The following is a 27,653-nucleotide window of genomic DNA, read 5'->3' on the forward strand; positions in this document are numbered from 1 at the left end:
AACACCCGAGGGGCACTGGTGAGGCCGAAGGGGAGCATGGTAAACTGAAAGTGCTTGTGTCCTACCGTGAACCGCAGGTAGCGCCGGTAGGACGGGGATGTGGAAATAAGCGTCCTGCACAGGGCCGGACTGGGAAACAATAACGGCCCTGGTAAAGTGCTCGGCCGGCCCCCCCACCTCCCCTCCCCGATGGTTGGGGGTGCCGCCGAGCTCTTTGCCGGGGAAGGTTTTCCGCCAATTTTGTTACAGGGCCGATTTTGCAGTTATGCTGCAAAAACGGACCTGTAACAAAAACGGCCCCCAGGGGCCCAAAACCGGCCCCCACCCTTGCCGCGCACCGGGGGATTGTCCGGTGCCCGCAACGGCCAGTCCGGGCCTGGTCCTGCAAGTCCAATGCTACCATCCAGTCTCCAGGGTCCAGGGCAGCCAGGACCTGAGCTAAAGTCAGCATCTTGAACTTCTCCTTCCGGAGGAAGCTGTTGACGCTCCTGAGGTCCAAGATAGGGCGTAGGCCCCCTTTGCCCTTCTTGAGAACCAAAAAAGTAGTGGGAATAACAACCACGTCCTACTTCTGGCCCAGGAACGCGCTCGATGGCCCCCTTGGCCAAGAGGGCCATAACTTCCTCCTGCAGAAGTTATCCGCCGACATGCGGTGGTACTGTGGTGGCATGGCTGGAGGGGTCGCCTCGAAGGGGAGGGAGTAGTCCCTTCGGACGATTTGCAGCACCCACCTGTCCGAAGTGATGGTACGCCAGTGGAGTAGGTGATGGCGAACCCTGCCTCCCACTGGTGTCCAATGGGCCTGAAAGCATGGAGTAGGAAAGGCTTTGAGGCGGATGCTGCGGGGGTGGATGTCCCCCTGCACTGCCATGGCGGTTACCACATCCGCGACCGCGTTGAGGTTGGTTCTGCGGCCTGTGGCTAGACGAACGTGTGGGGGCGCCCCTTCCTTGGCCACGAAAGGGGCGAAAAGCAGAAGTCCGCTGGCGCTTGCCTGACAGGCCCAAGGACTTGGCCGTAGCACTTGAGTCCTTGAAACGCTCAAGTGCACTGTCTGCTTTGTCGCCAAAGAGGCAACGACCATCGAAGGGCATGTCCATGAGCGTGTTCTGGACATCCCCCGAAAAATTGGCGGACCTCAGCCAGGCATGGCGACGAAACGCCACCGTCATGGAAATCACTCTGCCTAGTGAGTCCATGGTATCAAGTACACATCTGATGGACTAACGTGCTGCGTCCTGCCCCTCAGCAAGAGCTTGGGCGAGCCGTGCCTGGGCCTCCTCCGGACACTGAGGCAGCACGTCCGCTACCGTATCCCACAGAGAGTGGGTGTAACGGCCCAAAACGCATGCAATATTAATGGACCGCAACCCCAAACTGACTGAGGAGAACAGTTTCTTCCCAAACTAATCAAGCCTTTTGGATTCCCAATCCAGTGGAGCGGTCGGGAATGCGGTCTGAGGCGCCGGGACCGAAGTCACCGACGGCGCCGGGGCAGAAGCTAGGACCTCTAGTCGGACCCACGGGGCCCGAAGGCGCGCCGGTGGGCCTCGAGGGTCGAAAGAGAAACCTCATGGCCACGAGGAAATCTAGAATCTCTAGGGGCTGGATGCGACGCCTGCGGCTCCAGCGGAGCCGCGTGGGTGGTGCCACCCAAACCCTCGGCCGAGTCACGCGACCGGCGAGGGGAGTCAGAAGAGTGGTGTCGCTTCTTCAACTTCTTTTTAGAGTGCCTCGACTTACCTGAATGTGAGGACTTGGAGCCCAACGAACGGTGGTGGCTCCGGCTCCGCGACCAGTTCCTCGACTGTCGGACCTCGGCTTTATAGGTGTGTGTGAGCAGCTTGAAGGTCACTCTTTTTTCGACGGGGAGCAAGTGGAGTGCTCGTTTATGCTGGGTAATGTGGTCTTGTCGTGGGATGCTGAGGTCTCACTGCGGCGTTCTGGACAGTCTGAAGTTTGTGGAGTAGAGATTTGTTGATTCCTGCATAGAGGGCGTTCCCGTAGTCCAGCCTGCTGGTGATGAGTGCATGGGTGACGGTCTTCCTTGATTCGGGGGGTGGGTCCAGTTGAAGGTCTTGCTGAGTATGTGGAGGGTGTTGAAGCATGTGGAAGCTGAAGCGTTGGCCTATGGGACTGCCACATAAAACATGTTTATCGACTTTAAATCTGAGTTGGGGAGACTTACTGCTGTGGTAATGCCTTTTGTGGCACACTGCATGTGATGATTTGAATTTTACTTGATTACAAGCATTTAATATTGATAAACGTTTTCCTAGCATTCTGCTGATAACCTCACCTGGAATTTTTCGGTGGTTACTACTGATAATTGTGCTTAGGGTGGTCATAGTGTAATGTTAATACATATCATCAGCATTTGACAGTGATAAAATATGCTAGTAGCTCAGCAGGACTTTCCTTGAGCAGAATTAGCTGTCACTACAAAAAAGGTTGGAGACCCCTGCTCTAGTGGTTGGGCGTCTAGCTTCTTTGATAATATTCATGCATTCAGGAGGAAGGTTAAGGTAACCGAACTCTAAGATTTCAGGAGCCAGATCGCTAGGTTAAGTTGTGCTGGATCTGGATGTCTGATCTCTCCATGGCTCTGGGTTAAGAGGTGTGGAGAGAAGTGTAGTTTTTGGTGGGGGACTACTGAGAGTTCCAGTAATGTGGTGTACCACGGTTGTCTGGCCCATGTTGGAGCAACTAGGATGAGCGTCAGTGAGTGTTGCTGTAGTTTGTGCACCGCCAGTGGAATGAGTGGGAGAGGCGGAAAAGCGACGCAAATCTGCCTGACTAATTCATCCATATCGCATTGCCTTCGGACAATGGGGGTGGCGGTGAAGCTTGGGCATTTGGCATTTTCGTGGGTAGTTGTTGTTTGTGTCTTGTAAAGCGCACTGCTGCCCTGAGGCGTCGTGGCGCTGTAGACCGCTGGGGAACCCGTCCTGGCTATCCCTGTGAGATGGTCCCTACTAGGTATCTCCAAGGTGAAATCAGGCATCCCCGACGAATGTGGGGGGCCGGTGTATAGATGAGGCAAGCTAATGCCCAGAGTTGCTGAGTGTGATCCCTGGTTAGAGTAGGCACCGAGGCGAGAATTATCGAGTCCGCTGACCCTGGTCCACGACCCTGGTGCGTCGGGAATTGAACACTGGTCCCGGGCTGTTCTCTGCTTCCGGGTCTGCCGCCTCTAACCAGTGAGCCACAACACTCTACCCCACATCTGGAAAAATGGTTGAAGAACTTGCGGATGCAGTTCCCACTTGTGAGTGTGTTGTGTTTGACAACTCGAGAGATCTGTTATGCAGTTTTTGACTCCTGGAACATGTTGGGCTAGGAGAAAAATGTTTTGAGGAATGGCCCATCTCCATATGCTCTGTGCTAGGTGGGAGAGTTGGAGAGAGTGTGTCCCGTCTTGTTTTCATATGTAGTACACTGCTGTCATATTGTCTGTGCAGACTAGGACAGCTTTGTCCAAAATGTGTTTCTGGAAGGATTTTAATGCTAGGAATATGGCTAGCAATTCCAGATGATTGATGTGGAGCAACCTTTGTTGTGGTGTCCACGTGCCCTGTATGGTGTGATGTAAGAGATGAGCTCCCCAGCCGGAGAGCGCTGCGTTTGCTGTTAGCACTATCTGTGGAACGACGGAGGACAAGATCCGTCACGACAATCGAGAGGAGCGGAACAACCTCTGAGAACGACGGACAAGGTGTGAGCGCCCCTGCCCCATCGCGCGGCGCGGCGCCCCCTGAATGCATTCTGCGTGTATCTACTCGGGGGAGCAGAGGGCGAACGGAGAAAGCGGCACGCCTGACTTTAAAATGGCGGCCGCTGAAGACACTACCTAACAACATCACGATCTCCTCGGCAATGCCCACAATTGCAACCAACAAGAGAGAACAGCGAAGGGAGTGAGAGCATACGGAGGATATGATGAGCAGTCCTCTTATAAGAGCGGAGAAAGTGAAGGCCAAGGAAATGATCTAAGCACCACATCACCAGCAAAGAACTGGGCCATAGACATTGTAAAGGGACTGCAGACTCAAAACCACCAATAGCATTAACACAGGGCATAGACACTGAAAGAGGACCTTTTATATAAGAAAGCAAATGGGAACTAACTACAGAAACAGAAACGGCGGACATCTTGGAATGGCTAGCTTCACCCCAGACTTCTCCTAACTCATTAATTGGAGAGTTAACTTAATACCTATGGCACGGTAACTGATATATAAAGATGTAATTGGTGTTTATCAGATGAAATAACACTTACCACGAAATACTGGTACCTGATATATTCTCGGATATATTCTCCAATTACTGAAGCCAAGACAGTGTCCAGCACTGTACACCGACAAGGGACCAACTCAGATCAAATCATCATAAGACCGACAACAGGAAGTGAAAATGGATGAAAGGGACCAAGGGACGACTGGCCCTAAAGCGCAGAGCATAAAATATCCTTCTACCCTATCCAAAAATGCTGCCAAAAAGTTTAAACACAACACATTGAGGAAAAACCCGGACACACTGTTCGCCGACCCATACTTCGATATAGTCAAAGGCACCATAACGAATGACTTGATTTTCCACACAAATAAAACAGCGAAATGGCGTAATGCCATTACAGAAATGCTGATCATAAGAAGTATGAAAAACATCCCACATGGCACAAAAATAATGACCACTCAATCAAGAAGCTGCAATGCTGATCTATGCATCACTTTATACAAAACGGGAATAGTGCTGATACAAGCTGCCAATAGGGACCTTGAGGAATTCGAAAAGATTTTCCTAACAATAAAAGTAACGCTGGAGAAACCAAGATACCAACTACCCTTGACCCCACGTGAAGTCACATGTGACAATAGTGATAATTCAACTAGAGACGTCAACCGACCTGGGGACCACAAGACTCAAACTTCCAGCTTTAGAGATATAACTGAAAGTGTAAATGCAACCCACGAGAATAATACAGAAAGAACACAGAGGCCTTCCAAGCGGACAAACGAAGAGCAGGGCCAGGTCCAAAGAGAAGAGATGATGACGCCACCAGGTGGTGTAAATCTGCCTGATGAAGACACCTCAGCTCCGAGCGAGTCACTACAGGACTCGTTACCCCGCTCAAATCCGATATCAGAGCCGAATTTATCCCCACCCACAAAGTTATTACTTAGACCACTCAACATAGATAACTCGCAGGACACCTCAAATAGAAGCGAGAACAACAACCATACCGAAGATACTAATGATGGAACTGTGAGAATGAGAACTGATCAGTCTCGGAGAAGAACAAAATACACTACCCAAACTGGCAGATCTATCCACACCAAGAAATCATCCCGAAATCAGAAAGAAATTAAGGAGCTTCAGAAAATAGTAGGCAACTTGGCACAAGGCTCGAGGAAAATCTCACATGCAATCGAAATGATGTGGGAGCTGACGGTAAGCACGCACTCTAAGGTTTCGCATATCCAGGATCTAGTACTCTCCGCACAAAAAAAGAATGACGAGATGGCTTTGTCACATAAAAATAGGCTCAACAGACCAGACAGGATAAACCCCTCATCAAATGAAGAAACATTGGCCTTACTCCGAACCTATGATCGACCAGCCAGGGAAAGGGAGGAGAGAATTAAAACCGTACCAATTGATTCCAATAGAACTTCCAGAAAGAATGACAGGAAAGCAATCCACCTCAATCTACAACATATCCAGTTAACAGCAACTGAACCCGAAGCTGGGAACCTCCTTAACTCGGATAAACCACTGAAATGCCTTCTACTCAACTGTCGTTCAGCAACTAAACATGCATCAGATATAGCAGCCCTCATCATCAGTAAGGAAATCGACCTGGCAATACTTACGGAAACATGGCTAAAGGAATCATCCGCTCCTGCTATTGATCTCCTAGTACCACCTCATTATAACATTGTGAGATTAGATAGGCTAAGAAAAATAGGAGGAGGTATAGCATGCATTCACCGATCAGAGATAGACGTCAACTTGATACAAGCCGACCCCTTAGAATCATGTGAATATCTGGGTCTGAATATAAAATCTTCAAACAATCAAAAATGCAACTTGCATGCATTTTACCACCCACCAGGAGAGAACGCCAAGTTCACAGAGGAACTAATAGAGATCATAACGGCCAATTCCAATCCAGAAGTCAACAACATATTCCTAGGAGATTTTAATTTACACTGGGATGACGGCAAGGACAAACTGGTCAATTTGGTTAAAGAGTTCCTCTCCGAACTAAATCTCACACAAGCATGCACCCAACCTACCCACGTGCAAGGAGCGACCTTAGATTGGATTATTTCAAGAAACAAAGAGTCATCAATCCGTGCTATAGACCCTTGTGATTGGTCGGACCACCACGCCATAACTTTCGTGATTCCCTCAGTGAAAAAGGGTAGGTCTGTGCAACCCCACAGGACCAAAAAATTGATCCGAGATACAAGAGAAGCGAACATTGAGCTATTGGCTGAAAGATGCGAGAGAGGCCTCAAGCCACCCAGTGACCTGCAGAATGTAAGCGAACTGACTGATCACTACTTAACCTCAATTGGAAATATAGTCAATGAAACTATGCCACTAAAATTGAAAAGGACTACAGATAAGCCAAAGAATCCGTGGTTCAGTGGGTCTCTGAATGAAGACAGGCGCAAGTTGAGAACTGCCGAAAGGAAATGGAGACAACACCCTTCATCACCAGAGCTGAAAGACCTCAGAAAAATCAGAAAGGATTATAACAAAAAGGTAATCAATTCCAAAAAAGAATTTATAAGAGCAGAACTTGACAATGCCAAAAACAGGCCAAGAAAACTTTTCGAGATCCTAAAGCAGCAATCCGATAAACAAGCCAAATCGACTCAAGAGAACGCAAAATCTCCACTAAGCTGCGAGGAATTCTCTACATTTTTCTTAGAGAAGTCCAAAGCGCTAGAGGTAGAGCTCGCAATGGCCGCAAGTATCCTCCCGACCCAACCTCGACTGACGAGCGAGACCGGCATGATAACAGAGAGTAAGGCAAAAAGTGAGCCAAAAAATAGAGCAAACTGGGACACATTTGAACTATATGAACATGACAAGATCGCCAAAACGCTGTCCGAAATCAGACCGAATAACCACTATCATGACCCTTTGCCTGCAAAATGTGTAAGAGAAATAAGTCAAATTGTGGTTCCAATCTGGACCAAAATAATAAACGCTTCACTTACACAAGGGATCCTCCCGGATTGCCTAAAAACAGGACAAGTAGTTCCAATAATCAAAAAACCGACAGCGAATGCATCAGATCCCAATAACTATAGACCAGTAACTAACATCCCTCTACTGGCCAAACTAATTGAGAAATGCGTGCAGAACCAATTGAAGCAACACATCACTAAGTTCTCCCTACTAGACGAATGCCAATCAGGATTCAGAACAGGACACAGCACAGAAACAGCGATCCTGCACATTGCTGATGACGCACTACAAGCCCTAGACAAAAATCAAGCTTGCCTATTGATTCTCCTTGACCTGTCTTCTGCGTTCGACACGGTAAATCATGAGGCACTTCTGATCAGGCTACAGGACAGGATGGGATTATCCGGAAACGTCCTGAGCTGGTTCAACTCTTTCCTAAGTAACAGATCTCAACGATTCATGGTTAACCAAGCAATCTCCGCCCCATGTCCCAACGCAATTGGGGTCCCGCAAGGCTCAACACTATCCCCAGATCTATTCAACCTGTATGTCGAACCCCTCACAGACATTCTTCGGAATTCAAAGATATCCTACCACATGTATGCAGATGACACGCAAATATACCTAAAGATCGCCTCCCTTGAAGACATAGATCTACTCAATGAAACACTAAGGATGACGGTACAATGGTTAACTTCCAATCATCTGAAATTAAATGCCCAGAAAACCGAATTCTTGCTAATCTCACCTCCAAGGAGCCACCCAGAAATAAAGGAATGGACCAAATTGGTGACTGCGCTAAACTGCACACCTACCATAGTCAACTCTGCCAAATCACTAGGAATCACATTAGATGAGAAACTCGACATGAAAGCCCACATTAATTCAATGGCAAAAAGTGCCCGCTTCCATTTGAACTACCTAAGAAAACTAAAACCTTTCATCTCAGAAGCAGATCTAAAACTAGCTGTACAATCCCTAGTAATATCCAGGATAGAATATGGATGCTCTACCTTAACTGGCCTACCCAAAACTTCCACAGCACCTCTAAAAGCCTGTCTCAACGCTGCGGCAAGACTCATCACTGGATCTAGGAAATTTGATCATATATCGCCTCACCTGAAAGCACTAAACTGGCTACCTTTTGAGGCTAGAGTTCAAATGAAGATAGCTTGTATTACTCACAAAGCGGTGCACCATAACACCCCAGGATACCTAGCCAAGAAAATTAAGCTATCGGGAGGAAACAGACCAGGGAGAAGCGCCAAGGAGCTGCTGCTGAGACCACCAGCCTTCTTCCGAAAGAAAAAGACTTATGACCGAGCATTCTCTGGAGCTGCCCCCAGAGTCTGGAACTCACTCCCCCCTAGCATTAGGAAGATTCAAAATATTGTACAATTTAAACGTGAAATGAAAAGCCTAATGATGAGTAAATACCTTGCATAGGGAAGCCGATAGATCGCTGGTATGAACTATTTCATTAACGGAAGGGTGGCCTCCACATGAACACTATCGCTGACATGAGACTGACGCCACACACAAGCCTCGGCGGTATCCGCCAAACTATATAATCTATATAACCTCTACCTCAACTTATCGACTGATCATTGTCTCTATCACTTCTTTTTACCATTTCCACATGTGTTTGGAAGATATATAGTTAGACACTCTATATAGCCATAGTCTCTGTTATCTCTTATTTATCTGTTGTATATCGATACCGAATTGGAAATGTATAACCTGCCTCGATGTTAAGCGCTCTGATACCCACGGGTCTTGTTCGCGCTATACAAAACTCTAAATAAATAAATAAATAAATAAATAAATAACTGGCTCGATGAACGTTCCCCTTTGGAAAGGTTTTTGGTGTTCCACCACTGCAGAGAGCGATGAGTGCGACCGTCCACCAACACCAGATCTGTTAGCTGACCTTGAGCCTGGTTCCACTGACGTTATAGACTTTCCTGTAGGGGACGCATCTGGAGTCTTGCATGAGGGACTATGAAAATGGAAGATGCCATCCTCCCTATTAGCTGCATGAACACTCGAGCTGGGAGAGAGTGTTGTGGTTGAAACTTTGTGAGAAGGCTTTGTGTGCTTGATATCCTGGTTGGATTGGGATATGCAAGTGCCTTTAAGGTATTTAATGTTGCCCCTAGGTATTGCTGTATGTGGGACGGTTGCATGTGAGACTTTGGATGGTTTATAGTAAACCCCTAGTCGTGAAGCAGCTGAATTGTAGCGTGAGTGTGTTGTACGCACTGGTTGTACGACTTGGCTTTTATGAGCCAGTAGTCTAGGTAGGAGTACACATGAATATGTTGCCTCCTTAGATGAGCTGCAACTACTGCTAGACAGGCTCTGGGTGCTGTGGTGACTCCGAATGGGAATACCTTGAACTGGTAATGCTGACCTTCCACTACAAACCTAAGATACTTTCTGTGAGAGGTGTGAATGGGAACATGAAAGTAGGCGTCCTTGAGATCTAGAGTCGCAAGGAAATCGCCTTGTTCCAGTAGAGGGAGAACCTGTTGAAGCGTGACCATGTGAAAGTGGTCCGATTGTATGTATAGTTTAGGGTTCTGAGATCTAGGATGGGTCTTAGAGAGCCGTCCTTTTTGGGTCTCGCTGGCAATGCATCCGCAAGGATGCATTTGTCCAGCTGGAGACCAATAGCGATCAGTGTGGGGGGAAGGAGGACAAGAGGGTGTACGAGCTTGGATTGCTTGGATTCGTGTGCGCGAACGCGCACGTCGCGTCCCGCGCCATACACATGCGCGCGCAGACAGACACTCGCTCACACACACACACCCCCCTCCCCCACAGTCACACACACGCACTCCAAGACACATACACACACACATACACAGCCCGCGGCTCCCCCCCCCCCACGCGCGCACACACACATGCTCTTTCCCCCCCCCAACAACCCACTCACCGGCTTTCTTCGTGCGGCGGCTCTCGGCGGCTCTCCTCAGCTGCAGGGCCCGGCAGCAGGACTCTTCTTCCCTCCTTCGGCACCGGGGCGCAGGATAGGCTCCTGCCTGCTCCGGTGCTCCAAACACGGCTCCAATCGCGGCTCTTCCGTGGGAGGCGGGGTAGGCTCCCGCCCTCCTACTTCCTGTTTCCGGTTGTCGCGCCGGCCTGCCTGACTTCCTGGTCGCAGGCCGGCAGAGTGACGGCGGTGATTTGCGGTATTTATTTATTTAGTTATTTATGCATTTTTATATAGCGCGGACTTTACCCGAAAGCGGTATTTATTTATTTATGTATTTATGCATTTTTATATAGCGCGGACTTTACCCGAAGGCGTCAGAGCACTTCACATTAGGAACAGAAATGAAACATAATGAGAAACATTACAAAAGAACAGGTTGCAAAAACATACGTTACTTACATAAGGTAATAGTGACAATTGTGAGCAAACTAAATACATGAGGTAGTAAAAACTATGAGCAACCAAAAATACATGAGGTAGTAAAGGTAATAGTGACAATGGTGAGCAAACAAAATACTTGAATAAAAATTGTGAGCAACCAAAATACATGAAGTAGTAAAGGTAATAGTGACAATCGTGAGCAAACAAAATACTTGAGTAAAAATTGTGAGCAACCAAAATACATGAGGTAGTCAAAAGTGCACAAGAGGAAAAATTGTGAGCAACCAAAATACATGAGGTAGTAAAGGTAATAGTGACAATCGTGAGCAAACAAAATACTTGAGTAAAAATTGTGAGCAACCAAAATACATGAGGTAGTCAAAAGTGCACAAGAGGAAATGAAAGTGACAAGTGTGCAGTTATAAGAGAAAACAGAGTATAATTAGAGGTATAGTCCTGCAATAAGTGCTAGACACTCAGGCTCAGGAACAAGCGTTACATGGGCAAGGTGGCACTTGTGCAAGTATCAAAGGTAAAGACATGTGAGAGGTAGCAGCCGTGTGTTGCAAGGGCAGAGTGGTGTGTGCATGTTACAAAAGGGCACCGAACACCAGTACATGGAAAATACTGCAAAAAGGCAGACCCTCCAATCACAGGCATACACTGGGAAGGCACTTCCATGGTCATGGAAAGTAGAAATTATCAGTAGTGGGAAGTCTTCCTCACAAATAGCAAGAGGACGTGAATTACTTTTGGAGGTGTCTCTGGAGGAGGAGAACTTTGAGGTCCCTTTTGAAGGCCTGGGAGGAGGCGGTGGTCCGGAGCTTTTTTTTGTCCTCTCGCGGTTTGTAAATACAAAACATATTGCATTACAAATGCTATAGGTATCACATTTGCGAAAGTTATAACTATTGGCGTTGTAAATGACGAAGCTATTAATTTAGCTATTTAAAAAAAAAAAAAACATAAATAAAAACTTTGCCATTTACAATACCAATAGCTCAAACTTTCCTAATGCGAGACCTATTGCATTGCAAATGCTTGTTTGGAATGAGGAAGTAAAGCCCTGTGTTTTGTTGATGCAGTGGTACTGGTTCAATTGCATGTTTTTGCAGAAGGGAGATGACCTCTTGTTTGAGCAGTGATAAATGATCTAGTGACATTTGACGCTGCCTGGTTGGTATGTTTGGGGGGGTAGAGGTGAGTTCTAGACAGTAGCCTGATTGAACTATTTGTCTTACCCACCTGTCTGTGGTGATGTTGTTCCAGACAGGAAGGAACTGTTGTATTCTCCCCCGACAGGATTGGAATGTTCCGGGGGGGAGTGGCGGGAAGTCACTGGGTAGGGGTGGAGGCCGACCTGGTGTTGTTGTTTTGCCTCTTCCCTTATTGTTATTGCCTCGGTAACCACCTCTCTGGTAACCTGGTAAAGGTAGACTGGGTGGGAGCTTTGTAAGAAGTGGTAGGGTTGTCAGAGGAGAAGCCTCTGGAGGCGCCTTTGTAAAATGAGCGACAAAAAGAACGTCTGGAAGCTTGCCAGGCTCCCATAGATTTGACTGTGTCTTTTTTCATTTTTTCTTATGAGGAATCTACATTAGGGCAAAATAAATGCTCTTGGTGGAAAGGCTGATTTAAAATAGCAGTTTGTACTTCTGGTTTAAAACCTGAAATGCGTAGCCACGCATGTCTACGCAAAAGTACACTTGTATTGACGGCTCTTGAGGCGGTAACAGCTACATCCAGAGCGCAACGAATGGAGGTGTTAGTAATTATTTTACCCTCTTGTATAAGATCATTGGCCCTGTTTTTATATTTATCTGGTAGGTGTTGCAATAGGGTCTGTAGTTTGTCGTACTGTGCCCTATCATACCTGGCAACAGAGCCTGAGTGTTGGCTATACGCCAAATATTAGCTGCCTGTGACGCTGTTCTTTTTCCTGAGGCGTCTAAGAGCTTGGATTCTTTATCAGTGGGTGGAGCATCTCCTGATGTTTGGGAGTTGGCCCTTTTTCTGGCATTCAAGACTACTAGTGAGTCTAATGGTCCGGGCCTTTAATATAGGCTAGGTCTCCAGGAGCAGCTTTATACTTTTTGTCAATCCTGGGGTTAATAACTCTAGCCCGCACAGGATCTTTGAATACTTCTGGTGCATGCTTAGTTACCCCTTTTAGCATTGGTAAAATTGAGGTGGACCTATGTGAGGTGTCATAAGTGTCCATAAGAAAATCCTCTTCTACAGGGTCTCTGTGTAAGCTAACCCCGTGGTTCTGAGCAGCTCTGTGAAGCAGCTGGTAAAAGCCTATTGTGTCCTCAGGTGTAGAGGGGTATATGTCCTCCTGTGGAACATTAGGAACATCGGGTGTATTATAATCATCACAGGGGTCAGGGGAAGAAGGTGGACTATGATCCCCTAGTGGTTCCTCATGTACTCTCTCCTTCATTAGAAGTATCATCATCATTACCTGGTGGAGATGGTGTAGGAGAATGATGTGGTGGAGGAGGTGGAGGAGGAGAGAGGTGGAGGAGGAGAGTGGTGGAGGAGGTGCTGGTGGAGAAGGGACCCCGAGAGGAGATGTACCAATATCCCTCTTTTTAGGTGATGTGGCTGGTGCAGGTGTATCCAAAGGTCTCTTCTTTGAGCTGAGGGTGAGTTGACCAGTCTTGGGATCCTTGAGAAGAGGCTTTTGTGTTGGATCAGGTATAAAAAGCTCTAGTCAGACCCCCCAGGATATTGCGGCATGGATTAGGGAATTTAGCGGCACAAATATGGAAATTTAGCGGCGCAAATGTAGAAATTTAGCGGCATTTTGCCGCACTTTATTTTACTCATAAGCATTCATTTTCAGCCTGAAATCAATGGAAACTCTTTTAGAAGAGTATTCCACTTTGAAATAGGCTTGCAGCTTTAGGATGGACTCATGCCCGCTCCTGCTCAAAACATTACCTAATGTATTTGAAGTGGTCTTTAAATACAGGGACGTGCCCAGAGATGAATGGTGCTACCCTTGGCAGGTGTGAAACCAGGGCCACATTTTTGCATACCAGGGCCAATTTGTATTGCAATCCGACCCTAGAAAGCTGTAGGCAGTGTCAAGTTCAAAGATTCAAATCTCATTGAGGATAACCCAGCTTTTCATCCTTCTCATGTTTTCAAAATGAGTGCCAGTTATGTAGGCAATAACAACACCTTTTATTTACTTTGATAATTACAGCAAGATTGCATTGTTAAAGGCTGATAGGGGTACTATATTGCATTGTTAAAGGCTGATAGGGGTACTATATTAACTGCTAAATACGTTTGTGCTTACTGATTTCAGTTATTATCCATTTCAATGAAGGCCCTGTTCTCTAGTAATGTCTCCATAGCTCAGTCTACTTAATATGCTTTCACTGCCATGCATATTTAAAATGTGGGTATACGTATACGCCTTTGCTCATGTAGTCTGTGGCTGTGGTTTCATTCCTAAATCCAGCTGTAAATGTTATTTGAAACATGGATCAACAGACTCGAGTTTCTCTGCAGAACGATCTGCAGCGTAATTCTTTAAATAACCAATTGATGAGGATATACTGTGTAATGCATTTTAGCTTGTTCGAGGGCTCGGTGGAAAAAAAGATGACTCATTTAACATTTGTATAGAAGATTGATAGCGATGCAAATGTATTTTTACTAAGGAAACAATCTATTATGGAAAGAAGATTTACGGATTAACAATCAAAATATTTCCTCACATTTAAAATATCTGTGCCATGTATCTGGTTCACATATTTCAAATTTCGCAGGCAGTTTTGTAAAAATCGCAGCATTTTTACAAAACTGCTGATTTCGCAATTTTTTTGCAAATCGCGAAATCGCGAAATCCTGGAGGGTCTGTCTAGTGGCGTAGGCTGCTCTTTGGGCACCGACTTTCTCTGTTTGCTAGACTTATGAGGCACTGGTTCCGGTATGGTTTTGTGGTGCTTTACCGGCTCTGTAGTTGATTTTGGAGCTGGTTGCTTCTTCGGAACCGAGGGTTTTTCGGCTCCGGAGGACGTGGATCACGAGTCTTAGGGGTTGGCTTTTTACTCGGCTCTGGGTGTTTCGGAGTAGATGGTACGGTACCTGCGGGTTTCGGTACCGAATGCTTGGATGGTTCATGCCGGTGGATTTCGGTACCGGGTGCTTGGATGTGGAGGCAGCGATCTGCAATGAGGATGAAGATGGTTTCTTTTCGGTGCCGGTGTTTCGGTACCAACAGCAGGCTGGCTCGAGCCCGAGTCGCCTGAAGGCTTAATATGATTCTTTGCCTGGCCCGGGGGCGGGGCATTGGAAATAGTGTGTCGGTGTGCACCTGAGTACGAAGGAGAAGGTGTGACCGAAGCCTTTTTTGATGTTGTACGGAGGGGGTCGGGGTCGACGATCTTACTTACGACCCGCTCTTCGATGTCGAATTCCTCTACTTCGGATTCGCTGCCGAGGATTTGCTCTCCTGTTCCGGTACATCGACGCCTTCCTGGAAGATGTCAGGGATTGGAGTCGAGGATCGAGCCATTTTTCTTCAAGCTCGATGATCTTGAATGGTCTTCTTGGAGCGGAAGGAGGCACAATCTTCACAGTCTCTGGCCTCGTGCTCCGGTGAAAGGCAGAGGTTACACACCTCATGCAGATCGGTGTGGGGAAACTTCGACCCACACTGAGGACACTTCTTGAAAGGAGTCCTTTCCATGAGCCAGATACCAAGGCCCAAGTAGGCCCGAAGGCCCTCGTCGACTATTGGAATCGAGGACTTCAAATTTGTTGAGATGCGCGTCAACTGGAATCGCGATCGAGACAATACCGTCGAAAGGGTGAAGGATTGCGCATCGAAAATAGAATCGGTAACGGTTTCCAAACCGGAGCGCTACAAGTACATCCAAACCCAATGACGGAAAAAAACTATCTGAAGATGGAGTCAATGCCCATGCGCACTATGGTCCTCAGGAGGAGTCACCTATCTTGTGACTTCCAAAGACTTTTCCAGGACAATAACAAAGTGCAAACATCCGAGCCCAAAACCAGATGGCGATCTATGCACAGTGTGTAATCTGCAGCTCATATGCCTCGAACCTAAGGTTTACTAATGCAATACTTTGAATAAACATATTATTTATAATGGATTGTGTCTTTTTACTTTGTTCATTGCTAACACAAAGTTAGATTTTCATATTCAACACTTAGGGTTAGCATGTGTATAAACACTCCCAAAGTTTACCAATAAGTGTACACAACATTTAGAAAAAGAAATCTGCCTAGATCAAAAAAATCAAGCACACGGGGAGAGGTTTGGATTAGGGTCCAAATCTGCTAGCTTCATAATCAACAACTTAGCAACAAGAGCAATCATCTCCTGCAATTAAAAAAAAGTGAGGGTGCAAAACGCAAATGAGACAGAGACAAAACATCAAAGATTAGCAAACAAAAAAGTTGGCATTTGGATCAAAGCGGTATGGTAATTACAGTTTTACTCCTTCACTGTACATGCTTGGTAAACCATACACAAGTGAAAGGCAATAAAGGAACCCATGCTAAAGATCAAATCCCAGGTTTATCAAAAACATACTGCATAATTGTCCACATTGGTGCATAGAATATTAAGTGGATGTATGCATACATAAACCTGTATTGACAGCACAATCAGGTGGCAATATTGTTCAATGAAAAAATTCTGTCATCTCAACAGATACATCCCCATGTCAATTGCATACTTCGTTGGTTAGACTATTTTTGAAGCTATAGTAAAATTATACATCACAACAGATTGTGTTTCACTATTTTCAAGGGCAAAGTTCTAAGCATTTTTGTATTAAACTAGATAATTCAATACATCTCCTGGAATTCCACCTGGTTTCCCAAATATGTAACATTAAAAAGGATCCACAATTATCTTACGGAGATACACACAACTACAAAACAGTGTACACCATTTATTTTTTCAACAATATTTTCTTCTGGCAGTGCAAAACATTCAGTCAACTAACATATATTGTATTGAAAGATATATCAATATTGTGGTTTTCATACATTTCAATTCAAGACAATAATATTAAATTACTCACCAGTTGAATTAGCTGCATCTGATCCCTGGAGTCACTCAACTCTTCTTTCATCAAATCCAATTCTTGTTTTTTCTCTGAAAAGAATTCAGTAAAGGTAAACACTGAGGATAGATATTTGGCCACAGATAGGCTTATTGTGTAATGAGGAGGCAACACATTGATAGTAACGTGATGTCAGAAAAGTCGAATCAACAATCAAAGTATATTGGAGGCATTATATGTTGTTGCTCAGCTACAGAAAACTATAAATCATCCTACACCAGAGACAGAAACAGGAAGAAATGATAGAAGATTAAATGAAAATAACATTTATAAAGCGTGACAATCACACGGGGGTTTCTAGGCGCTAGGCAGACAATAATGCTAAGAGGATATGGAAAAAGACAGTTATTTGTGGTTTTTAGATGTTTCCTACAGTCCAATAGATTTGTCTTAATTTTAAGTTCTGTTGGGAGAGAGTTCCACAGCCTAGATGTGCAAACGATGAAGCCTCTCCACACCAATTGCCTTTTTTAAATCTGGGGATTATAAGAATACTGCTTGTGGACGAGCATAGAGGACGAGAAGGAATGTAGCGTTGAAAACGCTGAATCAAATAGTCTGGGCCGTCAGCTTGTTAAGCTCTGAAGGCAATACAGAGTGCCTTAAATTGAATAAGTTTATCAATAGGGAGCCAGTGTCGGAGAATCAGTGCTTGGGAAGCTGATTTCCGTTTTGTAATGTCCAGTAGTAGCCATGCCGCTTCATTCTGTAGCGTTTGTAATATTTGAAGAAAACGCTTTTGGATATTGTTGAAGAGAGCGTTGCCATAGTCTCCTTTGGAGGAGATAAGAGTTCTGACTACCCTCTTTTGTAGACTTGCTGAGATATAAGGCAACACTTTCCTTAGAGTTTTCAGGATGAAGAAGCATGAGGAAGTCCTGGCCAGCACTCTCCCCAGCAGCTCTGAGTGCAGCATCACTCGCCTCTGCTCCAGAGCCCTCCCGCCTTCTGGGTTTGAGTCGGCAGCCCGCCGCCTCCGCACAGTGTACCTTTCTCCACCTGGTCTTCTCATGACTTTTGCTGGGAGACTCGTTTAGTTTAAATTGAAAGTTTATTTCTTGTACTTAATTTAAAGTGTGTTGCTTACTCCACTGTTCTATTTTCCGGTAGCACTTTCCCCACTGTTGCTGCCCCTCCCACCATCAGTGCCCCGCTCCCGCCTCCAGTCCCGCCCCCTCCCCTACTTAATGGCAGCCGCTGCGGGGCAGCGCGTGTGACACCTAGAACTCCGGTCTAGGACAACACCATCCCCAGCAGCTCCGCATGCAGCAACACTCGCCTCTGCTCCAGAGCCCTCCCGCCTTCTGGGTTCGAGTCGGAAGCCCGCCGACCCCGCACAGTGTACCTTTCTTCACCTGGTCTTCTTAGGACTTTTGCTGGGAGACTCGTTTAGTTTAAATTGAAAGTTTATTTCTTGTACTTAATTTAAAGTGTGTTGCTTACTCCACTGTTCTATTTTCCCGTGGCCTTTTTCCCTCCGCTGCTGCCCCTGCGGCACCTCCCACCATCACAGCCCCTGCCTCCCCACCTCCAGTCCCGCCCCCCATCCCCTACTTAATGGAGGCTGCTGCACGGTTGCGGCGCTAGCGCGCCTCCGGCGTGCCGCTAGCACGCATCTGGCACGCCTAAGGCAAGCCCGTCTGCGAGCAGACCGTGACCAGCGCCAGAAACCCTGTCGCTCCTAAACCCTACCGCTACGATTCCACTACCCTCCACGCACTCAATCCCAGAAGACACACTGACTGCGAAAGATCCTCGCCGAACACCACCAATGGACAGTTCTCGTGCAGATCCTGCCACAGATCCTTCACCATCGACAAAACCCCCACAACCGCAGAAGGCCCGCCTGGCGTCCGCTTCAGCCACACCACCCAGCCCCTCTAGATGGACCACCGCTGCGTCCACTTCACCTTCAACACCACCTCCGCACTCAAGCCCGCCCCTCGCCTGCCACAAAGGAACTGGAGCAAGGTCACAGAGGAACACCTCAACACCACCCTCCTCCAAGACCCAGTGCCCGACCGACACCAACTCCGCAGCCATGGAATTTCACAAGATGGTGGCCAGCAGAAGAGCAAAATAGCATGGAAAGAAAATGACTCTCTCCGCACAAACGGATGCCTGTGGTGGACCAGAAAGTTAGTAGAAAGGGTTGGAGGATAAGAGTTCCCAATTGGGAAGCAGCGAAACAGCGAGAGAAGTCGGCCCCAAATTGGACGGCTATACAGGTAATGGCCACAAGTAACAATAAAATAAAGTTTACAAACTAAAAACAATCTCTTAAGTGCAAGTGCTGTAATGATCAAATAAACAAGAGATCTACCAGGTGACGGTATGCTTCAGCTGTAAATACATTATTGTGAATACACTTTAAACTTACCAAAGATATTCAGGAGCGGGAAAGAGATGTCGCAGGGATTCCGTTCTCATACAGAACTGTGCATAGAGACTTGGAACCTCAGTGAATTAGGGTGTGCCAAAACTCACCTTAGTACCCAAAATCCCCTACCAGACTAGCTACAGTGTCTCATTGGTTATTACAAACTCCCAATGTTTAGACAAACCAGAACATGGACTTAGAATACCTCAGGTAACGTGGAACACATGAACACTCTTTTGTTATACAATCATTTCAATACAGAACAAGGATTAAATGAAGACGCGTGCACATTTGAAATGTTTATTTTCTAATGCAGTGTTCTCAAGCGCAGTAACTTAGCTAATACAAGCAAACATATTATAAGAAACAAAGTAATCGGCATAGTTACTAGTCCATAGAATACAAAGGGTGAAAGCATGTTAAAATGCTAGAGGGAAGAAGGCTAAAAGTCACCTAATTCTCACCCTCCCTTGCTAGTATATTATATTATATCTAAGAAGGTCTCTTTGGGTTTTAGCAGGGCGGCCCCATACCTCAGATCCTAGTGGTAAGGGATCACATCATCTTCCACCAGCTCTCTGCATGCGAAGCACAATCAAGTGGGTGTGTGTGTGTGTGCTCTGTGTAATGCAATATAAAAACGTGCCTAAAGCCAGAATTTGGCCGCAGCTGCATGTATGTTATGTCTAGGAACGTGCGAAGATCAGACCTCATAACCACTACTGTGTTGAGATATCCTTGAAGGATTCAGCACTCACTGTACAGACACAGCTCACCAAGCAAAGCTGATATCAGAGCAATAACATATTATTCTCGTGTGGAGCAAAACATTCTACTAGGCTCAAAGCTAAAGTGACAATTATGTGTCGTGTGCAGAAGCAGCAAAAAGGTAAAATGGCGTTTAAACTCCTAATAAGCTCATGCTAACTTAACACAGTGTGTAGGCAAAGCATATCTATATGACACCCTCCCTTGATCAGAGCACTGATAAGATAAGATAAGGGGAACATATTTGAAATGCAGAGTTCAAGAACGACAGGCAGTTCAAATTCGAGTAAGTGAAAAAATAATGTTTTTGGTCACTTAAAAAAACCAAAATCTCATAATCATGACAGATTAGTGTTCACCGGAATCAAAGTCAATAGGTCTGGGGCTCAAAAAAATGTCCAATCAATGAATCGACAGACCTCAGTCTAGCACTGAATAGGCAAAATAAGCAGCAACAGCTTCCAAAAGGAAGTCACTGTTCCCATCCGAAAATAATTCATCCATCCAATTCAATAGTGGGAAAGAACATACATGCTCTTCAATTACCTGAGCCTCTAGCACCATCAGAGGGCAACTCGGTGGGTTTTCGATGAAGCTGTGTGCCAAGAAATCTTGCGCCGCTGCGAATATATTCCAACGACCCAGCATTCCATGCATCGCTGCAAAGGCCATAATCCCTCCGTCAGAACAAAGCAGTTCATGAGCAACTAAGGGGCTCATGAGCTGGTTATAATCCACCTCGGGAGACACCATATTGCAGAGACACAAATCCAGGGCCCAGTCGAAATCGCAACTCAGGCAATGAAAGACAGGTTGGACACATGTAAAATAGGAAAATCAAAACGATAATCCATAAGCTGCACTTAAGGTGGCGAGCGGCAACGTACCATGGTATTCAAGCATCCTGTTGCGAAACAGTGCCAGCCGCGACAGCTCGTCTTGGAACACAGGATGTGCATCCATTTTTAATAAAACAAAACAGTAATAGAACGCCTGCAGCTAGCGCCAGTAAAACGGGAAATCCACCAAATAAGCTGGAAAATGTAGAATGAAAGAAGGCAGGAATGACCCCAAATATATGTTGAAATGAAGTCACAAGATCGCTGCTAACTACTTTAAAACGTGCGCCAGCGCCGTTGTGGAGGATGCATTGAAGATTGTGTGAATCAGTTCCCTGAAATGCAATGGTAGGTCAGTATTTAATAAAGCATGCACCTCTGTGCGGGGGTTAGCTACGTGAAGGACAAATGTTTCACGAGCAGATGTCAGGGCAACTTCTTTTTGGGACAATAGAGCTCTTATGCGACTCATCTTATTGAACTCTGCTTCCAAGGTCGGAATCCTCGGCCACATCCAGTTTCCCATGCGTGGGTGGATACATCACATTTTTACAGCAAACCACACGTTCACGGACTGTAACGACATAAGCAATGCCTTTTATTAACTCACAGCAATCCTCATTGTTTAATACTAAATAACTCCCATTTGCCAGTAATGTGAATGTGGGAACGATAGCGGGCACGGGGGTACCTTTCAAAACACAGGCTAAATTAGGCTCGTTTTGATTACAAGAGCCGTGTAATTGGATATGTCTACACATTAATGAGTGATCCGGTGTTTCAGTGCATTCTTCGCCTTTCAGATGAACTTCCTTGCCCTCCCTAAGGCATCTGTATGTAAAAGGAAGCGACCAGGCTTCATGGAGATAGGAGCTAGCAAGAGGCTCGTATCTACCAAAGGCAAAATACTTCATACAATTTTTAAATAAAAAAAGAGCAATCGGTAGAGTTATTAATCCGTGGATAAGCCACTTTGCAGTAGTGGCCTCTGCCACAGAAAATTGTAAAGATTCCAAACGTTCAATATGTAACATGGAAAAAGAAGCATCCTTCATTGAAAGTAAACGTTGCTTATCAGTCAAATTAAACGGGGAAAATAGAGAAGAGGTATTCATGTAATGCCATGGAACTTTCCCGGCCTTGAGTGTCTGCAGGGTCCCCGCAAACTGCATAACAGAACGCAATTGATTTTGACCATGATATAACACAGACACCTCATCTTGCACAATATCAACAACAGATGACACAAAATTGTCCAACGTGTACATGCGGGAAAAAAGCGTGTTAATGCTATTATCTACCACAGCAAGCACTTTTTCTAAATTAGCCTCATCTATAGCCCTAAGGCGGGTAGCCGCCTCAATCTGGGATGTTCTCCAGAGTTCGTTATAAACAGCATATATCCATTGTTTAGATCTACCTTAAGCCGGGCCTTTTATGAAATCATTCAGATCAACATCGTCAGTCAGCTTAGATAAATGCAGTTTAACTGACACCAAGGTAGAATGTTTGAGCCAATTCTGACATAATTTGCCTACTGAATAGGAAGTTACAGAATGCTCACTCTCAAACCGGGGATCGACCCTGACCTGTGTAAAGCCTTCAGCTAAACCTAGAAAACGATGTTGGCACGAGTCAGCACTTCTGTGCCAGAGCAACCAACCATTGGGATCCAAACTGGATATGTTAAAGGACGAATTTAGCAACAGGGTTTGCAATTCTCTGATCGAAAATTTTGTAGGATTACCCCAACCTGAATATTCTTCCAAATCAGGGAAGGAAGGAGTATTCAATTTTTTAGAAGTAGCCAATCGAAAGCATGTTGTCTGTGAAATGGTAGAATTAAAAAACAACATATGATTCGGGATGAGACATGCACGGTGCAAAGCCTCAGTACCTTGTACCTGCCAACTTTTAGAACCCTAAACAGATTTAAGATTCAACTGTTTCCTTCCACAACTCGTAGCCTCAAACAGCTAGCTGGTCTTGAAAGGACTTCGAGTACAATAATTTTGTATCTGTAAGTCTAACCTTGGACATGGACTTTTCTGTCATTTTAAAATGAAATGATGTGGGATTGGACTGATTAAAATCAGTAAAATAAGTGTACTTTTTCAAAAAGGTACTCGAACTGCCTTGTATAGGAGCCGGACAATGTTCCCATTGTGTATAATTCACAGTGCTCCTCCTGGAATTAGTTTTATGTAGGTAGTGGTTACCAAAGTGTAGGTAACAAAATAAATCACCATAATTAGCAGATTCTAAATACAAATCTTCAGCATCAAAGGCAGCATAATATTTCAAATCAGAAAACAATGCTTCTACGGCCTGAACATCCCAATCATCAGCACATATGTTTTGTTTAACTACATCCCCCATGTTAACTCTAAGCACATTAGGGACATTGATACCCTCAGTGGGGCCATGTATTTGAAATTTAACAGCATCCCATACAATCCCATCCAGGACAGGCCAAGCAGTGAGTATTCTGTACTGCACAGGTACGGCAATGCGAGTTCAAATGCCGGTAATCCAATACCAAACGTTACGATCCGTCAGGCTTGGTCACAGTAAAAAGAGGGTTATTCATCGGTGACACACATGTTTCAATCACTCCTTGATATTCCAATTGTTCAAGGATTTCTGCGACGGAAGCTTTAGCTTCGCGTCTAATGGGATATTGAGGTTGAGGCTGTGGCCTAGACCGCAAAGGAATCTCGTGGTGTGGGGAAAATGTATCCCAACCACAGTGTGTACGGTACAAAGCCGGTGCAATGGCTTTAGCCCACTCTTCTGCAAAATTCAGCGCATGCTTCTTCGAGACAGTGTGCGCGAAACTTGGGAGGATTACCTCCTCCCCTCGTGGAGCCGCGAGCACAAAAGGTGGGGGCCAGTCAGCCTCCGCTAACAAAATGTCATAGGTAGTCATAAGATTTTCCCAAAATACCCCCTTTATGGTATGTTGTATGTCACCTTCAATAAACAGGACTATTTCATAAAGTCTATCAGGGGGAGCTACTCTAGTATCAGCTGTCTCCACAACAAAATTATGGTCAGTCGCTGTCTCCTTCAGTAGTGGACGCAGGGCCTCTCGCACTATGGTAATCTTCGCCGCGCGGTCCAGCAAGGTCAGAGACCATGTCTGATTCCGATGCTGCGTTCTCACTATCTATGGCATATCTCGCTGTTAATGCGACTTTCTTTTTCTGAAACTGGCGTCTTTTCGGTGTAGATTCGTCCTGCTTGCCTTTACAGTCTTTTGGGCGGGCTGGTCGCGTCCCTGCTGGCCACCCCGACCCCTGCCGCCACCTCCACCACCGGTCGATGAGGCTGATGAGTCCTGAAAAGAACGAGGAGAGCGTTGATCAGAAACCTGAAAACGATCAGGTGATTTTATCGTCGCGCAAGTCATAAATACGTTCTGGAGGCGCAGGAAAATGGAGATGCAGGACGAGACTCTTGTCTCAGCTGTTGTTGTTTACCCTGTTTCTGTTTTTTCGGTCAATTTTGTTTTTGGGTCTTGGGCTGTTCGTCAGTTTCTGACTTCTGCCCTTGGGGTTGTTTTTTCTCTTTAGTAGAAAAAGGCTTGAGACCCACGCTATTGCGGCCCATGGTTTTATAAGCCGCCACAATAATCCTTGCTAACTGCCGGGGTTTCTCGACATCGGGAATCGCCTGCAAAGCATTGGCCACCTGAAAGTTCACCGCATCTCCCTTGACATTTGCAAGAATGAGATCGGAAACTAGGGCGTGGCTTGGACGCGGAGGGTAATGGCTGCGTGAGCTCGGAGCTCCGCGCCCGATCCCCCGGATTAATCCTGCAAACGGGCGCTGAAAGGCCTGGGACCGCTACCCCGAGTGAGCGGAGCCTGCACTGAGTGTGGGGACCGTCCCAGAACCGAATACGGAGCCCGCCAGGCGGAGTTTGCCGGCGGGCGCGGACCGACACTGAAACTGCGCAGCAGACAAGATGGCGGACTCAGCCGGGGCTGAAAGACCCTAAACGCTGCATGGCGCGAAAGAACCGCCGGTTACGGACGGTGGCCGAGCGCTGTGTGCGGACCTCCAGAAGCAGCAGGAGGGACCCTTCGGAGGCGTTCCTGACGCCTGAAGAGCCGATCCCGGCCGCGCCGAACCTCGCCACTGACGGAGCACGTCTACTAAATGGCGGCGGAGTGACCCCCCACCCACCGATCCAGGCTGAGCCTAGCGATCGCGGAGGCACATGATCTGTGGCCCGGAGCCGCTGGAGGACGGAGGTACTGGTCTGGCCGGGGGTGGCGTTGAGGGATCGTGCGCCTGCTGGAAGCCTGAAGGCGGACGCGGAGGCTAGGAGTGCTCTCTGGGCTCCCGGTGGTGGCGGAGACTACTTCCTAAGGCAGTGGAGCCGGCTGGTGGGAACCGCGATAGCTGTTGGAGGTGGCGGAGGGTGCCCCTGTGCAGGAGCAGCCGGCAGTGGAGCTGTGAGGTGGGCGGGCGGAGGGCCCCTGCACACTCCTCGACGGAGAGCCCGCCCGAGTCCAGCCCTGCATTGAGGACTGGCGAGCAGCGAGCGTGCTGTCCCGGCGCCCGCGAGGAGCACAGCCCGCATGAGCTCACTGCTTGGGAGCCACAGCAATAGCCTCCTGCGAGACTTGCGGACTGCTGGCCGAGAGTGGGGAATCTGCAGCGGACCACTTACGTGGCACTGGTGGCGAGGTGCGGAGCAGAGGGTGCCCCTGGGCAGAGGAGGCGGCTGGCTGTGGACCGATACAACTAGCGGGCGGAGGGCTCCGCAGAATCAGGGAACGGGACCTGTGGCGGAGCACTGGCGCGGCACTGGAGGCGAGGCGCTATCCTTAACGGAACGCTGCTGATCTGAGGGTGTTGACCTCGGTGTGCATAGCCTAGAGAACTGGGTGCCTCTGGGTCAGTAGCCGCATCCCTGATTGAGACGGTGCGGGGGTTCTGCTGGGAGCCGCTCTTCGAAGCCGACGACACCCGCAGGGAGGTGATCGAGCAGACTGGTGCCGGAGCTCCGCCTGGCGGTGGCCATGGGGAAGCCGACCAAGAGAAATGAGGGGACGACGCCACCGGAGACTTCGGATGGTGGCCAAACGGGCCAGACGGACCTGCAACAACTTCAAGACCGGATACTGGAGGCCATCGCGGCGACTAGGGACGCCCTACAGCAGGACATCGCGCAGGTGACCTCGGGGCTGGGCCTTCTCCACGCCGAACACGACAAACTCAAAGACCGAGTGAAAAATGTGGAGACCACCCTGCAGGAACTGTCCCCAGCCCATAAATCAACGGAGGGAAGGCTCGCGGACGCCCTTGATCGCATACAGGCGCTGGAAAGGAGGGCCGAAGATGCGGAAAACAGGAACAGGCACAGCAACATCCGCATAGTGGGTATGCCTGAAAAATCAGAAGGAGGGGACATGGTCGCGTATCTGGACACCTGGCTGAAAACGGTGGTGGCCCCCGAGGGCCTCTCCCCTTTCTTCACGTTGGAGAGAGCCCACCGCGTCCCGACCAGACCCCTTAAGCCGGGACTGCCGCCAAGACCGATCATCGCCAAATTGTTACATTATAGAGACAGAGATGTGCTCCTCCAGAGGGCCCGTGATGTAGGGCCGTTTCAAGTAGAGAACAGCAGGGTGACATTGTTCCCCGACTTCGTGTTTGAGACACAGAAGATGAGGGCCTCTTTCCTATCTATCAAGAGAGAACTGAGAACTGAGGGCATTCAATACTCTCTACTGTTCCCGGCAAAGCTTCGAGTTGTGGTGGACGATAAGTCGATCTTTTTCTCCACATCTGCCGACGCCTGGTCGTGGTGGGACTCATACAAAGCTGGTACGGATGGCGCTAGGATTCAAGAGGATAGAGAGAGAAGACCGGCACGAGTGCGAAAATCGCAGAGGCTGCGTGGGAAACGGAATGGAGCGGGAAAACCCACGGCGGCCCAAACGGATGCGGAACGGAGAGCTGCATTGCAGGCGGTGGAGTCGCTGTCGAAGGACGAGGTTTCTTCTGCTAAGCGGGACACAGATTCAGAGGGCCAGGTCTCCGGCACGGAAACGGACCAATCGGACACGCTCGGCGCCGGTGGCCCGCTGGTAACACCGCAGACCTCGGATGAGATCCTGAGCCACTGACGTGAGGGCGGAGAGCGTTGGACATTCTATGAGTAAGAGGGGGCCCCGGGGGGGATGAGGGGGGTGAACTCAGGGCCGCTGCGTCAGCACTGACATGGGGGGGGGATCTATGGGCGCGGGGGGGGGGGCGAACGCGACCGCCGCCTAGTCTTGGCCACACCTCATTGGCCCTTAAGGCATCCACGGTCACGACTGTGGAATAGTTGGGAGTGCGGGGAGTTGCTTGAGTTTGGATGGGTTCCGATGCACCACTGTTGGGGCCTGTTCTGGGGAGGGTGGTTTTGGGAGTTGGGGGGGTGTTTAGATGTTGGACACAGGTTCAGATTGCGCGCTGGCAAAGTGCGAGTTTTAGTAATGTTGGGGACGGTTGGGGGACTTTCACCACTACAATAGGAACGATCCGTCATAGCACGATGCGTCACCTCATATGGGACAATGGCTAATGCGGGGGTATTACGGTGCATAACCTGGAATGTTCGGGGGCTGCACACAATGTCGAGGAGACACAAAATACATGCTTATTTGAACCGCAGAGGGATACATATCGCATTTCTCCAAGAAACCCACCTCACGAAACAAGAGGGAATTGCACTACAGAGAAGATGGAGGGGGCAGTTATACTACACTACTTACTCAGCATATGCTAGAGGGGTCTTGATCTGGATACGTGCCGGGGTCCCTTTTCAGGCTATAAAACATGTCACCGATGCGGAGGGGAGGTATGTGGCAGTGGAGGGGAAGCTCAGGGGCAAGGACATAAAGTTATGCAGTATCTATGCACCGAACACTGAACAGCTACACTTCTTGGCGCGTCTCTCTGGT

At 47.6% G+C, this 27,653-nt stretch overlaps 1 protein-coding gene across 2 annotated transcripts in view; it reads right to left on the bottom strand.

Annotated features, from left to right (window-relative positions):
• The window catches only part of CNTRL (centriolin), a 1,008,983-nt gene that overhangs the window by 195,622 nt on the left and 785,708 nt on the right, over window positions 1–27,653 (bottom strand). For both annotated transcript variants that reach the window (XM_078641873.1, XM_078641874.1), the window contains one exon: window positions 16,660–16,733. In XM_078641873.1, the coding sequence (XP_078497999.1) occupies window positions 16,660–16,733 (74 nt within the window). The remainder of the gene's footprint in view (window positions 1–16,659; window positions 16,734–27,653) is intronic.

This window comes from Lissotriton helveticus, chromosome 5_1 (assembly GCF_964261635.1).
Source record: "Lissotriton helveticus chromosome 5_1, aLisHel1.1, whole genome shotgun sequence".
In the NCBI taxonomy this organism is placed as follows: Eukaryota; Metazoa; Chordata; class Amphibia; order Caudata; family Salamandridae; genus Lissotriton; species Lissotriton helveticus.